This window comes from Coturnix japonica, chromosome 12, assembly GCF_001577835.2.
Source record: "Coturnix japonica isolate 7356 chromosome 12, Coturnix japonica 2.1, whole genome shotgun sequence".
Taxonomy (NCBI): Eukaryota; Metazoa; Chordata; class Aves; order Galliformes; family Phasianidae; genus Coturnix; species Coturnix japonica.
Window position 1 is genome coordinate 8,969,915 of NC_029527.1, and position 15,384 is coordinate 8,985,298.

At 58.6% G+C, this 15,384-nt stretch overlaps 2 protein-coding genes and 1 long non-coding RNA gene across 9 annotated transcripts in view; 2 read left to right on the top strand and 1 right to left on the bottom strand.

The window, feature by feature from the left end:
• Positions 1-9,320, top strand: part of MTMR14 (myotubularin related protein 14) — a 29,667-nt gene extending 20,347 nt beyond the window's left edge. For 2 of the 4 annotated variants that reach the window (XM_015874963.2, XM_015874966.1), the window contains exons 18-19: positions 6,350-6,505; positions 8,955-9,320. In XM_015874963.2, the coding sequence (XP_015730449.1) occupies positions 6,350-6,505; positions 8,955-9,132 (334 nt within the window). In that variant the 3' untranslated portion in view covers positions 9,133-9,320. Of the gene's footprint in view, positions 1-801; positions 2,901-6,349; positions 6,506-8,954 lie in introns of those variants that run through there. The other 2 variants (XR_004308737.1, XM_015874964.2) reach the window with 2 other exon arrangements.
• Positions 9,321-9,693: 373 nt separating this feature from the next.
• CPNE9 (copine family member 9) lies at positions 9,694-15,352 on the top strand. 4 transcript variants are annotated; one of them, XM_015874979.2, is made up of 21 exons: positions 9,694-9,818; positions 10,748-10,788; positions 10,861-10,907; positions 11,114-11,217; positions 11,406-11,445; positions 11,565-11,567; positions 11,957-12,033; positions 12,236-12,299; positions 12,372-12,475; positions 12,544-12,648; positions 13,100-13,141; positions 13,228-13,303; positions 13,379-13,432; positions 13,506-13,567; positions 13,745-13,791; positions 13,860-14,041; positions 14,155-14,282; positions 14,376-14,478; positions 14,574-14,631; positions 14,704-14,777; positions 15,111-15,351. In XM_015874979.2, exons 1-21 carry the CDS (start codon positions 9,745-9,747, stop codon positions 15,261-15,263), a joined length of 1,638 nt encoding a protein of 545 aa, XP_015730465.1. In that variant the 5' UTR covers positions 9,694-9,744; the 3' UTR covers positions 15,264-15,351. The 4 variants fall into 4 exon arrangements, with proteins under 4 accessions (XP_015730465.1, XP_032303094.1, XP_032303095.1 ...); XM_032447203.1 differs by having other exon boundaries at positions 13,228-13,432; positions 15,111-15,352; XM_032447204.1 differs by lacking the exon at positions 15,111-15,351 and having other exon boundaries at positions 13,228-13,432; positions 14,376-14,631; positions 14,704-14,804.
• On the bottom strand, positions 12,902-14,376 carry LOC107319811. The gene is made up of 2 exons (XR_004308738.1): positions 14,212-14,376; positions 12,902-13,388 (listed from the first exon to the last, which is right to left on the bottom strand). It is a non-coding gene; the product is annotated as an uncharacterized LOC107319811 (long non-coding RNA).
• Positions 15,353-15,384: the final 32 nt, after the last annotated feature.

The following is a 15,384-nucleotide window of genomic DNA, read 5'->3' on the forward strand; positions in this document are numbered from 1 at the left end:
CTGCTCGGTGCTGGGCGGCACAAACTGCCTGGTAGTGAGCTTGCAGTAGTGCTTTGGAAGCTGTTTATGATGCTTCAGCTGGCCTCTGCTCTGTGGGAGAGAAGGAGGGAAACAGAGTAGGCAGAACAGCACCACAGGAAGGGGCTGATCTCAGTCCCTGGAGTTTGTGATCCTGGGGCTCAGAGCTAGTAAAGCCAGTAATTAGCTTTCCTCTGGCTGTGTCTGGTTGAGGAGTTTATAAGCTTTTTGGATGTTCAGTGCCCGTTGCTGTCAGGTGTTTAGAAGTGGCATCCCCAGGGCTTGAGGCAGCAGGCAAGCATAGCAGAGAAGCTTGTTACTTCCCAGGCCACAGTCTCCGGAGATGACTTTTCACTCTGCCAGTAAATAATTCTGAGGAGAAGTTGCAGAATTCCAGTTGTAAGAGGTAAATGTTTTCTGGATTCCACTCTAAGCATTCCTTTATGACCTTCATGCTAGTTTCTGTTGTGACATAAAGCTTTTATAACCTTTCAACACAGCAAAGATATATCAATCTGTCTGTGGCCACTGTAGACTTCTATGAGTAAGGCAGCATGAAGGGCTGAGCGGGGGGAAATTGTGCACAGGGTGAAACAGAAGAGGGAACCTCCTTGCACGACCTGAAAGCAAGAGAGCAGAAGAATCCATTGTGAGATCAGAATGGTAAAGTCAGCTGATAGAAAGGTGGTTAACCTGCTAGGCTCATGCTGGGTGGAGATGGTGTACACTTGTCTGCTTTCCTCTCTGGTGTCACCTGGGTTTCCTCTGCTCCTCTCTGTGCAGGCTAGAGGAAATGAGCCTGGAGACCCTGCTGAGAGTGGGTGGAATTGTCAAGGCAACGGCTGAACTGAGCTTCTCTTTGAAACCAAGTCTTCTGGCACGATTGTGCTCCTTTGCCTCGTAGTCCCTTGCCAGATCAGCCAGACTCTGCCCTGCCTGCCTCCTCAGGATACATAACACTGATACCAGCTTTGCTAGCTGGGGACTTGAGCAGTGCATTGCCTTGCTGAATGATGACATGGGTTACATCTGTGTGGCCTGAGCGTGGTATGGTTTATCTCCAAAGAGAGATCTCACTCAGCTTTGCTGTGTCAGTCTGAATTTGCCCAGTGAACTTCATGCAGGTAATGGTTATCACAGTATCTTCAGCCACCATTTTTCATCATGAAGGAGAAGGAGAGACCTGTTTTGTGTGGAGAAAGAATATATCTGTGATGGAAGGAACAGTTAACTTCTCTCACTCCCTGAACAATGGCAGGACTGGGATGGAAAGGCTGTAGCACAAAGACTAATCATGATGCCAAAAATACCTTTATCTCTGCAATACTGCTGCAGGTTAGCACCCTAGCCTCTTAAGATGAAGAAACTACTGTACTTGACTTCCTAATCCTCTGGTTGTGTGGCCATAGCAACAAAACACTTAACCACTGCAGCAGCAGTAGAGGAAAAGTGGTTGCTTGTAAAATGCCAGCAGGCACCCTCCAGGCAGTTCACATAAACAGCCCAGTCCATGTGCTGGCAGGCAGGGAGCTCAGCAGGGAATGAGAAGGGAAAGCAAGCAAGCTGAGAGATGAGCAGCACATGAGCAAGGAGCTGGGGTATCCAAAAGAAAAGCTGAGCCCCTCTCCTAAATGGGTTGTGACAGCAGCCTCCTTGTCAGCCCATCCTTTGAGCCTGCTCCCATCCAGATGTCCTGGGTGTCCGTATGTCCCTGGGTGATTCTCGTTAGGCAGAGCAGTACAAAGGCAGATTTGAAAGGCAGACTCTCACTAGGCAGCCTTTTTAGCTTATCCCAATGGTGAGATCAATCTGGTGAGGGCAAATGTGCATGAAGATGCAGCACAGACAATCTGCAGAGTAAGACAAGGTGCATCTTGTTCTACAAATTGAGAGCTCTGAGTATGGCAGATAGAGTGCATCGACTCAGACTCCTTGCCTGTGAATGGGCAGTGTTAGATGCAAACACAGGACGTCGTTTGCAAGCCACTAATAGTCTAAGCATCCCATGACACTGCAGGAAAACCCTGTATCTGTGTCAGGGATTTAGTGTGTGTGCACATACTGCTAAACGTGGATTAGCAGATGGATAATCTTTGGTTGAATGTGCTTTTGCTAAGTCAATTAAACAAAAGCTGTAGTACTGCAGTCTGAAGAGTTAAGCCATGGAGGAGCTGCTTCGGTCAATAGTCACAGGGAGCTCCCTTGCTGAAGGGCTGGAGGTGGTGCAGTGAAGGCAGGGAGGGGCAGGGAAGCTGCTGACCCACTCCTTTGGGTCTTTGGTAGTGATGAGACCGTATGTGCACTGTGTGTTCTGCTCCTTACATCCACCTGCACTGGGAGCTGTGTCTGCAGTGCGACAGCAGTAAGACTTGGGACAGCAACTGCAACAGCACAGGAACTGTTTACAAGAATGTTTTCTGGATGATGCCACCAAAGCAGTTTGCCAGGACTCTGGCTGGCACGTGACTGTGCTCCAACATGGTTGTGCTCACACAGCACTGGCTGCTTGAGCTGCTACAGCACTAACAGCCTGCAGATAACGGACTGGGATCCAGGCAGGGCCGTCAGCAGGGCTCCCTGCCAAGTCCTCCTTGCCAACTGTTCCCACGCACAGGTGGGAAGGACTGCCCTTTACTCCAGGTTGCCACAGTCTGCCTGCACCTACAGTACCTACTTCACACTTGCATTTGAGGCACAGAGCATATGCTGGCAAATGAGCTGCTTCCTAAACAGCTCTAGGTATGTGGAAACGTGGCAGGTGAGCGGGGGCAGAACAGGGCAGGATGAGAGCCTAGCTGTTGGGTGCTTGGCACTCATCTTACGTATTAAGGAATGGAAGGATCCCTGATTGCTGCTCTGCCTCCGGTATTGGCTCTTCTCTGGTAAGCGGGTGTCCATGTGCTCTGAAATACTCTATTTTGTGCAGCATGTTGCATGGGAAGCGTTGACCTAATTAAAAGGAACCATTTCAGGCTAGGAATTGCCAGTTTATGGACTGCTAAAGGTCTTTCCTTCTGTGAAAGAACAGCTTGCAGCTCATCTCTGTTTTGCTAATCTAATTTTGTTAATTTTGCACTTTTGAGGGAGTTTCTTCCCACTCGTGGACCTGAGGAGGTGGGTGTGTGAAGCTCACTTTCATTCTCTTTCTGTCTGCCATTGGTTGTCTATGGCAGATACAGCAACTTGAAGCCTTGCTGTATCTCCTCTTTGCTAACCGTGTTGGCTTTGCTGTAGCTGTCCAGCTGCTTCCTAAGCCCCTCTGTGCTGACCTTAAAGCTAGCCAGTCTCTGGCAGGGCTGTCATATGTTGCAAACCTGTTGTTCTTACAGGCTTGGGGCCTTTTCTCCCAGCATCAGCAGCTTGCACTGAGGCACCAGTGAAGCCCTTTTCAGGTTTCTGCAGCAAAACTTTGTAAGGAGCATTCAGGGGTTGGAGCACCAGGAAGATTTTCTCCTCTGGCATTAACTAGACTGCACTGGTTAGCCTACAGATCTGGTCTTGGTCTCAAGCTCAGCTTTTAAGAAGCTCCACCACCCTTGCAGCAAGCACAAGGTTTCTCACTTTGCCTTCCCATCGTTTCTCTCCCAGCCTTCGCCCCTGCTGTCTCAAGGCTGCTTAAGGTGATGGTTGGTTGTGATGCTGCCTCAGGAGCCTCCCTTGAGAAGAAGTTGGAGATGGAAGAAAAGTGTATCGTAGTGTCACAGCTCTGCTGGCTGCACTCAGATATTTAAGCCAGAAGGAATGACCTAGACTCAATGCAGAGCTGATCAGTTTATTCACTTAATCAAGTGTTTATTCTGTGGCTTGGAGGAGACTGACCTGACTTCCTAGATTCCTGTGCTATGTTAGATGCAACTTTCCAAATTCTAGCTGCCTGGAGCAGCACGTGCTGTCTGATAGTTTAGAGCTGATGGGCTCCGTTTCTGAAGTCAGTGCTTTGGGATAGGGTTTCTTTTTCCCACTGCAGACGAGCAAGAGATGGGAGTGTGGGAGCACACTGCTCTACAGGAAGGTGTCACACATCCACACCTGCCCCTCTGTGCTGCATGGCCGGTGCTGAGAAGGAGCAGATGTGTTTGGGCAGTGTTTCAGCACTGCCACTTTGCACAGCTGCTTGACCGGGCCAGTGTTGCTAGGAAGAGCTGGAGGGCTGCAGAGCCACCAGTCAGTCTTGTGGGAGGTATATGATGCTTTCATCAAAGAAGAGACTGAACAGGTGACTTGGTTCACCTCCAGGAGGTGGTGTAAGATTGTTCTGCTTCTAGCCAACAGCTGTGGGAGACAGCCCAGCAGCTGGAAGCTGAGGCTGCACACCCAAAGCAGGAAACAGTTGTTCATCCTCTTTATCAGAGGTGCCCCTGACCCATGTGAATGATACGGGACAGTGACATTTTATGCTGTCTCTGGTGCCCTGGTTCACATACTGCTCTTCTGTTTGCTACATGGGCAGAGGCACCTACACTCTCCCTTGCAAAGTCTGCAGATTTCCATTCAGCTCTCTTCATCTGTATATGAAGATCCCATCCCAAGCCCGTCTCCACCTTCTCTGCTGCTGTTCAGGCTCCTCATCTTCAAAACCCTTATTTCTGCCTGGCCCCAAGCTTGTCCTCAGGGCAACTTTGTACATTTCTGACAGTAATACCATCCTCTTCTCCTTTCCTCTACCAGACACTGTTGCTTATAGGTCTCTTCACAGCTTTAGCTCAAATTCTTGTCACTCCACATGTACCTAAGCTGCTCCTGTTTTTCCTGTCTGTCTGTCCCGCACTTAGAGCTGTGATAGTCTCTTCTTTCCACACCAAAGCAGTGTTCCTCCAGTCCTGGTGTGCTTCTCTCTGGCTTCCTGCACTGTGCTTCCAGCACTGCACTGTGCTTTGCCTGTTGTCCTCTGCTTTATCTGCAGGGAGAGGGATAGATGTCAGTAAAAAGCTGCTCCATGTAGGAGATGCCCTCTTTCCTACTGCAGTGTTACGTGCTCTAGGAAAAACATCTTTTTGGAAGAAAGTGTTCTCCCAGTGCTGGGCACTCACAGCTGCTCTCTGAACTCACTTGGTTCAACTCACAGCCTGAGGACAAGCTGTGCATAAGGCAGTCAGTGCTCTGCTCTTCCCATTTCTTCCTTTGCTGCCCTTCCAGAGCCTGGACTTGAAAACAGTGGCGTTACCCAGCCTGCAGCTGCAGGATCGCCAGCACTGCCAGGGAAGCTCTTGTGCAGCTCAGGGCTGTATTTCTCAAGCTCGGATATATCGATCAGGCTCATTAAATGCCAGGCTTATATCTGGATCACGGATGGGTTTTACTCTGTGTTCCCCCTCCCGTGCCATTCTCTCTGAGGCCCTCCACGCTGTGGCAGATCCTGTGGCTCTGGCTGCTCTTCTGGCCTCTCGGGGAGCAGCTGCACTGCGCCACTGCTATTCTTAGCTGTGAAGACAGCATGCAAGTACCTGGCCCAGCAGAGCTGGAGCTCTTGCACTGCTCTGTGCCCGGCACATCTCAGATAAATTATCCACAAGATCTTGGTAGTGTGTAATTGAGTAGCTCTGCCACAGGCTGTGCTTCCAGCAGTGTGTGTTCTGCTGTGCAGCAGGGCGCTGTAATGGCTCGCTCCCAGGAAGCTGAGACTTATGGGTTCTGCTCTGATGATTGTGCCCACTGCTCAGAGATTTTGGAGGGACTCCTCAGGCTCTCTTCTCAGCTCTCTTGTTCCCTGCTTTCCCGGTGGGGAGGGAGGTTTCATGCTGCAAGCCTTCTCCTAATTATGTTATGTATTATCCTGAAGTTGTGCCTCCCCAGCACAGCCCACCCTCCTAATCCAGGGATGGAGCTGCAGGGGGTGTGTGCCCCCAGGCACAGGGAGTCCTGCTCAGCGCTGGTGGTACTATCTCTGCAGGCTGTGGTCTCTAAATCATCCTCAGCAGCGAGCCGGTCACAGCCACAGCTCTCCATCAGGCTTTGCCATTGCCCTAGGATGTGTTCACAGCTGAAGTGAGCAACAGGTGGATGCTCCACATCAGTGTGGGATTTGGGGCTGCTGCATCTCGCTGAAGGGTCTCCCTGTTCTGCATGGCCATCTGCTTCTTGCTAGCTTTGATCTGCCTGGCTCCTGGGGCACCTGTGCTGCTCGATTGTCTCACCAGCTTGGCTCTCCTCATGCACTCAGAGGAAAGGCCTGGCCCGGGGCCGAGCCGGCGCTGCATGCTGCCCTGCTGCCAAGAGTGCCAGCACTACTGGCACAGCGCTGCTGGCAGCCGTCCCCCTGGCACTGGCACAGCAGGAGGCGTGTGGCTGATGACCTGACTGATGGCCCCGTCTCCCTCTCTCTCTGCCCCAGATCGGCGGACCATTCTCTGCCCGGATCTTCCGTTTCCACAGACTTTGGCAGCTGGCAGATGGTGACAGGGTGTGGCAGTATTCGGGAGCAGGCAACCCTGAGCGCAGACGCCTCTCTCCCTTGCAGCTTCCCGGATGAGTTTCCTAACACTTGCCTGTAAGTGTCTACAATGCAGCATCTCCCCGTGCTCTCCCAGCTGGCTGCAGGTGCAGTTACCGCCTGGCGCTCTGGAAGAAGCCTGGCAGCCTGTAACAAGCTGTCCCATCTTCACTACCTTGCTGCTTTCCATCTGCACGTTCTCTCACTGAGCTCTGAAGGAAACCCGCATCTCTTCCATCCAGCAGTGGGGGAAAGCTTTTCTTTCTCTTCTTTGAAGACAATGGATTTGGGCATCCATGGAAGTGTGCTTAACAGCAGGACTGCTTACACAGATTTCTTGCTTTTGGATCTTGCTCATCTCCATCTCCCTGCTGGGTTCAGCTCCTTGCTGCAGCAGGAGAGGGGCTTTCACTCTGCTTTGTCTGGTGGTATTTGCAGGTGCTGCATAAGGCTGGGGCAGAGTAGCAGACCGTGCATCATGCTGCGTGGTACTGTGCGAACAGTGGAGAGGCACACAGCCCTCCCTGCACAGAAAGTCACCTCTGCGGAAGCTTGAAAGGCAGGAGCTGTGCTTTAATTGCTGTTAGAGCAGAGCCTTGGCGTGTGCCTTCAGGCTGCAAGCTCTCAATCAAGCAGCTGAAATGGCAGCTCAGGGGCTGCCGCTGGCTGGCTGCACTGGAGGCGTGCTGCAAGAGCTCGCAGTCCCTTAATGGAGATCTGAGTACGTACTTTGGAGGTAGAGCAGCATGAAAACAAACATGTGCTGTGAGACACTGCCTGGTTTGGCTCCTCTGGGAGCTGCCTGCTATCTTGAGTAGATCCAAACAGCTGCCCCATGCTGGGCGAGATTCACAGGGAGTGTGGGACACTCCTTACAGCAGGTCCCCTTTTTGCCATGGCAGGGACATGCTGAGCTGCTCTGGTAGGGTCTGGAGAGTGCTGGAGAATGGGAGCAGGAGGGAAGCAGAAGGGACCGAGGAGCAGGACTGCAGAAGCGAGGCCATAACATCAGAATGGGGAACATGGCAGGGAGAGGAAGACAGGCACAGAAGCTACATGCAGGCTCTTGCTGTTTGCAGTCTGGCTGCTTGGGAGGCTCAAAGGGTGGGGAACAGCGGTGCTGCCTCTCCCTTGGGCTGTGAACACTTTACCCCATTCAGCTCTTCGCTTGGGGTGCTGGGGGTTGCAGGCCCAGGCTGCTGTTGGAATGGGAGTGCGAAGATGCAGCACTGAGCCTGCCCCAGCACCGCCTTCCTGCTCCAGTGCTGCCCAGGAGCCTGCTGTGGCTTTATCCTGAGTGTTTGCAGCCCAGCACAGTGTGAGTTTGGAGAAATGAAATTCCAATTAAGCTTCTGCTTTGCATTACAGGGCAGGGTGAGGACGTGGCACTGAGGGACACGGGGCTGTCAGTGGCTCTGCACCTCTTTCTGCATGTTAAGCTGCCCCATAAAAGGTGTGAGAGCCCAAAGCTGCAGGACCTGCCTGCTGCACACCCTCCCTTACCTCTGCAGTCGCCATCTGAGATCACTGAACACAGGATATAAGAGCGCCCTGCTTTCATCCAGCTTCTTTTTCATGCCAGCAGCTTTGCAAGTTCCCCATCCTAACGAGGTTACCAACGAGCATCTTTTCATGTGTTTCAAAACGTCTCATTTTTTTTTTACTTTACCCTCTGGCTTCTCTTCATTACCAGACCCTGCACAGCGGCCGGGCGGGCTGCAGCAGCAGCGCTCACTGTTTACAGGCCTCCCACCATATCCTCTCACTGCCATTTCCGGACTGAAGCTGTTGGCTGTGGGTGGTTGAACGCTTCCATTCAAATGAGCTGTGCCAATTTCGAGGCAGCCCAGGCGCTGGGGAGATGAAAGAGAATTTCTGATGGGGAGGTTTGAGCTGTGCCCTTGGGGCGACCTTTGAGGGATGCCTTCCACTCACTGGGAGGCCAGGAGGACAGGGTTGAGCCGTGGCACGTGGAGCTGCTGGCTCTCAATGGCCACGTTGCTTTTTGCTGCTTCCCTCGTTGGGAACGTTACATCCTCGCCCCGCTGCACTCTGAGTTAAGGGCAGGGCTGAGCTGGAGAGGAGAGTGAGATCCAGGGGAGACACTGCAGGCTGCATCCCACCTGTGCACAGCCGCCTCCTGTCCCTGCTCCTTGGCCCAAAGCTGCTCCCTGATGTGCACGATGTGGCAGTGAGGGCTGCCCGCAGCTGATGTGGTAGTGGCTGTCCAGGCACAGCGCACGTGGCTGGGCTCCATCTGGAAGCGAGGGCAGAGCTGGCACAGGGGGCTGATGTCCGCCAGCACCGCGTGTGCAACAGCCGCGATTTCTGCGCATCTGGGGTAGGGGGAGAAGCCAGGGGGCGGTGGAGGTGAGCCGGGGGGAGCTGCTGGGAGCCTGCAGTGCTCTGCCACAGCCAGGGCATTTCAGGGCTGGCATTGCCTTACTGCAAGCCCCGCGTGGCGCTGGGGCAGCTGCAGCGCTGACCTCCCGATTCTGTTTCCTAGGCTGGTGTCAGCGAGCGACCGCGAATCCCGGCTGGAAGAAGTGCGCTCTGCCTTCCTGGCCAGCTACAGCCGGACCATCGGCCTGAAGGCCGTGCCCCCCAGCCCCTCGGGAGCCATCGGCGGCCTCCTGGAGCAGTTCGTGCGGGGCGTGGGACTGAGGGGCAGCAGCACGCTCTGAGAGCCGCCACGATCCAGGACGGATGGATGGAGAAGCGGGGTCCCCAGGCCGAGCCGGGACCCCCGTCCTCGGGGGCGGGAGGGGGACGCGAGCACCGTTTTGAGCACCCGCTTGTGATTACCCGCCGTGGGGCCGGGGAGCGGCGGGGGCTCCGACGCGGCCCCGCAGTAAAGACCTCCGTGTGCCGACCCCTGGAGCGCGTGGTGCCTGGGTTGCGGGAGGCGGGCGAGCTGGAAGAGCCGGGGGGCGGCGGCGCGGAGGAGCCGGGAGCGGCTCTAGCGGGGGAGCCGCCCGCTATAAATAGCGCGGCCCACGCTCCGGGAGCGGCGGCACCGAAATAGCAGCGCGTCGGGACCGGGAGCTGCTCCGGGAGGGAGCCCCGACGGGACGGGAGCCGGCATCGAGCGGCCATCGGGGCACAGCCCGGCCCGCGAACGGAGCCGAGCCGGACGGCGTCCCGGCAGCACCGCGTGTCGGTACCCGGCTCTGAGCAGCCCCGTTACCGGGGCGGTGCCGCCGCCGGGGCCGCCGTGCCCGTGCCCGCCCCCGGGCGCGCCCGCTTCGGCGGTGCGGGAGGAGGCGGCGCGGAGCAGCGGCGGCGCCCGCGCGGGGATGGCGGCTCCGGGAGCGCTGGAAGCGGCCGGCAGCGTGCCGGGCACCAAGGTGGAGCTCTCCGTGTCCTGCCGGTGAGCCGGGGCGCGGGGGGATGCGGAACGCGGGGGGAGATGCGCGGGGAGTCCCGTGCCCGCTCTGCTCCGGGAGCCCCCGCTTGCCGCCTCGGGTGCCCCGCTGCCCGTCGCTGCCCGGTGCCACCGCCCCGCTCCGGTGCCGGCTCGGTGCCCTCGGGACGGGAGCGCACCGATGGTGCCGCTCGGTGCCCCCGACCCAGAGCGGCGGCCGTAGGGGGCCGAGCGCAGACCTGCGGGGGGCCGCCCCCGGGACCCCCGGAGCGACGGGCAGCTGGGGGCAAATCAGCCGTTCTGCCCGGGGTGGCGATCCGCGCAGCACCAAACTCCTGCCCCGCGGCTGTGGGGCGCAGCTGGGCCGGAGGCTGCGTTCTCCCGTCGCTGTCTCGCAGCCCCGCAGAGCAGCAGGTGAAGGGGCTGCGGGGCTCTGGGCAGGGACCGGGGCGAGCTCCGGGAGGTGGCCGAGCGTCCGGCTTTGCGTTCCCGCAGGGCTCAGCCGCTCCCGGGGCCGCTCTCCGCGCTCGGGCCGGGGGAGCGGAGCCCCGCGATGCCGGACGGGCCCCGCGGAGCCGCTGTCAGCGCTGCCCGCTGTCCTACCGCCGCGGCGGCCGCGGGGCGATGCGCGGTGCCCCCCCCGCTAAGTGTCCGCTTTTCTCCTCACTCCTGCGCTCTCCATTAGCCGCTGCCGGCGGCACCGGGGAAGGTTTCGTGCTGTAAATGGGTTCCCTGTCACGTTCAATCACGGTCAGCGCTAGAGACGCTGCTTCTCTCCGTCCCACCGCGCTACCTCTGCCCGGCCACCCGCCTGCCCCACGGCTACGAGCAGCTCTCCTGCGTGGTGCCGTCCCCGAGAGCCCACGGGGGACACGCAGGGGGGACACGAGAGTTCGGGTGCACACAATCACTCGCTCCCTGCTCGGTCCCCCCAGGAACCTGCTGGACATGGACACCTTCTCCAAGTCCGACCCAGGTGGGTGGCAGCGGTGGCATCTCTGTGTGTGGGCACGGTGCAGCCTGGCACGGCTCTGCCCTCTCTCCGCAGTGGTCATCCTCTTCGTGCAGAGCACGGGGAGCAGCGAGTGGAAGGAGGTGAGCGCTGCACCTCTCCCGGGTCCCCGCCGTCCCCAGTGCCCCCACTCCTGGCTAATCCCCGGCTCGGTTAAATGGGTCCATATGGCCACCCGCTTCCACCCTAATGATCCCTCCCTGCCGCTAATCGGGGATTAGTGCCGGGGCAGCCGCGCTGGGGAGGGATGTGGGGAGATGGGGTGGCCCTCACGGAAGCATCCCCGCAGTTTGGGCGCACCGAAGTGATCGACAACACCCTGAACCCCGACTTCGTCCGCAAGTTTGTCCTCGATTACTACTTCGAGGAGAAGCAAAACCTCCGCTTTGACGTGTGAGTGCCCTGGCACCAACGGGGAGTGAGGGGTGCTGAGCCCGTGGGTAACTCGTGGGAGACCACAGCAGTACAAAGCATTGCTGCGTGGATGGGCAGAGGGGTCAGAAATGGGGTCCCAAAGCACTGGGTGGAGACAAGGGGACGTGCCCAGATTCCAGCTCACAGCTCTGCTCTGCTACCTCCAGCTACAACGTGGACTCCAAGAGCTGCTCCATCTACAAGCAGGTGAGTGCTCTGGACACCCCAAAGCCCTGCCCTGTGTGGGGGCTCCTGGGTAGGACTGGCACCCCCAGCCTCGGGCTCAACCTGCTCTTTGTCTCTCCACGCCACGTTGGGTCTGGCAGAAGGTAGGTGTCTGCTATGATGGGGAACTGGTGCTTGCTGTGGGTGCACAGTGGCCCAGGGGGGCAGGAGGGCTCCAGGACACGTGAGGTGGCTCTGGAGGAATGTGTCTGGGACATATTTTGGGGGATACAAGGCTGTGGGCTGGGGTCAGGACATGGAGTGGGTACATGGGATGGTTGTAGGGCTGCATGATGAGCTCAGGGATGTGGGGTGGCCTTGGGTGTACAGGAGGGGTTGTGGGCTATGGAGCTGTGCTCTTATAGGGCACAGGGTGAGCTCAGGTCACCTGGGGTTCTATGGGGAAAGAAGGCTACAGGCTGGAGATGATGAGAGGGTGAGGGGGCTGCAAACAGGAGCCCCCAGGGTTTGAGCATGGCATTCCTGGGTGCAGGACTTCCTGGGGCAGGCGTTTGTGGCACTGGGAGAAGTGATCGGGTCCCAGCGGGGCCGTCTGGAGAGAGCCCTCACGTGAGTCACATCCTGTGGCAGGGCTGGGGGTCCCACACTGTGCCCCTGGCCGCCCACCCTGCTTCAAGATACCCCGCTGGCCATGCTGCCCCACGTCCCTGTGCATGGCTGGGGACGCACCTGCAGCACTGGGCCTTGTGGAGCGCCCTGCATCCTGCCCCTGTGCTGTCCCCACTGTCCCCACGCTGGGCTGTTGTCGCAGGGGGGTCCCAGGGAAGCGGTGTGGGACCATCCTGCTGCTGGCCGAGGAGCTGAGCAACTGCAGGGTGAGTGCTGCATTTGCACGCTATGGGATGTGGGGCAAGGAGCTGGCTGCTGGTGACAGTCCCCATCCGCAGGACATCGTCACCATGCAGTTCTGTGCCAACAAACTGGACAAGAAGGACTTCTTTGGCAAATCCGACCCTTTCCTGGTCTTCTACCGCAGCAACGAAGACGGCACGTGAGCGTGGGGACGTGGGGTGCGGGTGTCCCTGCACGGCATGGCCTCACCATGCCTCGTCCCCGCAGCTTCACCATCTGCCACAAGACGGAGGTGGTGAAGAACACGCTGAACCCGGTGTGGCAGCCCTTCACCATACCCGTGCGTGCCCTCTGCAACGGTGACTATGACCGGTGAGGATGGTTCTGTGGGGCAGCCTCCACCCACCCCACACTCTGGCCCCATCCTGCAGCCCCTGGGCCAGCCCACAGCCCTGCACACATCTCGTATCCCCCAAATTGTGTCCTGGTGATGTTTCTCCAGAGCTGCCCCATACGTTGCAGACCTGTTCTGCACCCCAGGAACACCGCTGTGGTGTTTGCAATGGGGCAGCAGTAGGACAGGACGCAGCATCTCCCCACAGCCAGCACACAACTCCAAACAGGGTTCTTAGTGGTGTTCTCTTTTTTCTTTTTCCTTTTACAATCCAAATTACATAAAAGCTTCCCCCCTCCCCAGAGCTCCACCATGACCCAAATTCCCTGCTCCCCTCCCTGGGCATGCAGTGTTACTCTGATGGCACACTGAGCCCTGCACACTGTGGGCCATGCCAGAGGCTCCCCCTCAGCCCCGCTTTACTTCCAGCACAGTGAAGATTGATGTGTACGACTGGGACAGGGATGGGAGGTGAGGCCGTGCCCCAAAGGGCAGCACAGTGACATCGGGGTGTTCCTCATCCCATAACACACGCAGCCCCTGCGCTCCTCCTGCAGCCACGACTTCATCGGGGAGTTTGCCACCAGCTACCGTGAGCTGTCCCGTGCACAGAGCCAGTTCACGGTGTATGAGGTAGGGCAGGGGCCACAGTGGGGCAGCTTTGGGGGCGTGGGGAGCCCCACAGAGGGACCTGCCTGGTGCCCGCAGGTGCTGAACCCTAGGAAGAAGTGCAAGAAGAAGAAATATGTCAACTCTGGCACTGTGAGTGGGGCTGGGCTGCTCCTGCAGCTCTCACCCATGGCAAGGTGCTGGCTCTGACACCCCGTGCCCACAGGTGACTCTGCTCTCCTTCTCCGTTGAGTCCGAGTTCACCTTCGTTGACTACATACGGGGCGGGTGAGTGGGGCCGGGTGCCCCCAGGCTGCCAAGGGATGGGGGCAGGAAGGCAGTGATGGTGGTGCTGCATCCTGGGGGTGCTGAGACAGCGGCTGCAGTTGTGGGGTGGGCAGCGGGGCTGGGCTGTGGGGTCGCGCTGTGCCTGGGGCTGGCAGCCTCCTTCACTCTCCCTCCAAGGACACAGCTGAATTTCACCGTCGCCATCGACTTCACGGCCTCCAACGGTGAGCACAGCAGAGGGGGGGTCCCGGGGAGCAGCACCATGTGGGTGCTGATGTGCGCTGTGCCACAGGGCTGCCATCGCAGCCCACCTCGCTGCACTACGCCAGCCCCTACCAGCTGAGCGCATACGCCCTGGCACTCAAGGCCGTCGGGGAGATCATCCAGGACTACGACAGCGACAAGCTCTTCCCTGCCTACGGCTTCGGAGCCAAGCTGCCACCTGATGGCAAGATCTCCCACCAGTTCCCCTTGGTGCGCCCTGCTGCGAGGCTGGGGGAACCTATTGCTGCTGGGTGTGGGGCTGGGGAGCAGCCGGCCTGGCCGCATCCTACCCAGCACCATGGGAGCATCAGTCCTGTCCCCAGAACAACAACGTGGACAACCCCAGCTGTGCCGGCATCGAGGGAGTGCTGGAGTCCTACCTGCAGAGCCTGCGCACCGTGCAGCTCTATGGGCCCACCAACTTCGCCCCTGTCATCAACCAGGTGGCCGGGTGAGCGCTGCGGGGCCGCCCCCATCCCGTGGCCGTGCTGTGGGGGACGATGTGGGGCGGCTGCTGGAGGGCTGCCATGCCGTATCCCTGCAGCACGGCCGCCCAGGTGACCGATGGCTCTCAGTACCACGTCCTGCTCATCATCACTGACGGCGTCATCTCCGACATGATGCAGACCAAGGAGGCCATCGTCACCGTGAGTGGCCGCACGCCACCAGGGTCAGGGCACCACGTATGGCCTCAGTGCCGCCGGGCTGCCCCACACCTATGGCTGCTGCCCTCTGCCAACAGGCCTCTGCGCTGCCCATGTCCATCATCATCGTGGGAGTGGGGCCGGCTGAGTTCGATGGTGAGCGGGGTGGGCTGGGGATGGGGCCGGGCCGGGGGGTGCTGTCATACCGGGTCTGAGCGGTGCCTGCAGCCATGGAGGAGCTGGATGGGGATGAGGTGCGGGTGTCATCGCGGGGACGGTATGCGGAGAGGGACATCGTGCAGGTGAGCTGCAGCACCAGGCCTTGTGGGGCCGGGCCCCCATTGCTGCCCATTGCCCCCATTGCCCCCATTACCCCCATTGCCCCCATTGCCCCCATTGCCCCCATTGCCCCCATTGCCCCCATTACCCCCATTGTCCCATTGTCCCATTGACCCCATTGACCCCATTGATCCCATTGCCCCCATTGACCCCATTGACCCCATTGACCCCATTGACCCCATTGACCCCATTGACCCCATTACCCCCATAGCCCCCATTACCCCCATTACCCCATTACCCCCATTACCCCCATTACCCCATTACCCCCATTACCCCCACTGTCCCACTGCCCGCAGTTCGTTCCGTTCCGTGACTACATGGACCGGGGGGGCAGCCAGGTGCTGAGCATGGCCCGCCTGGCCAAGGACGTGCTGGCCGAGATCCCCGACCAGCTGCTGTCCTACATGCGGGGCCGCGGCATCGAGCCCCGCCGGAACGCCGCGCACTGACGGCTCCGTCCGGTTCCGTTCGGTTCCGCTCGGTTCCGTTCGGTTCCGTTCGGTTCCGTTCGGCTCCGTTCGGTTCCGTTCGGTTCCGTTCGGCTCCGTTCGGTTCCGCTCGGTTCCGCTC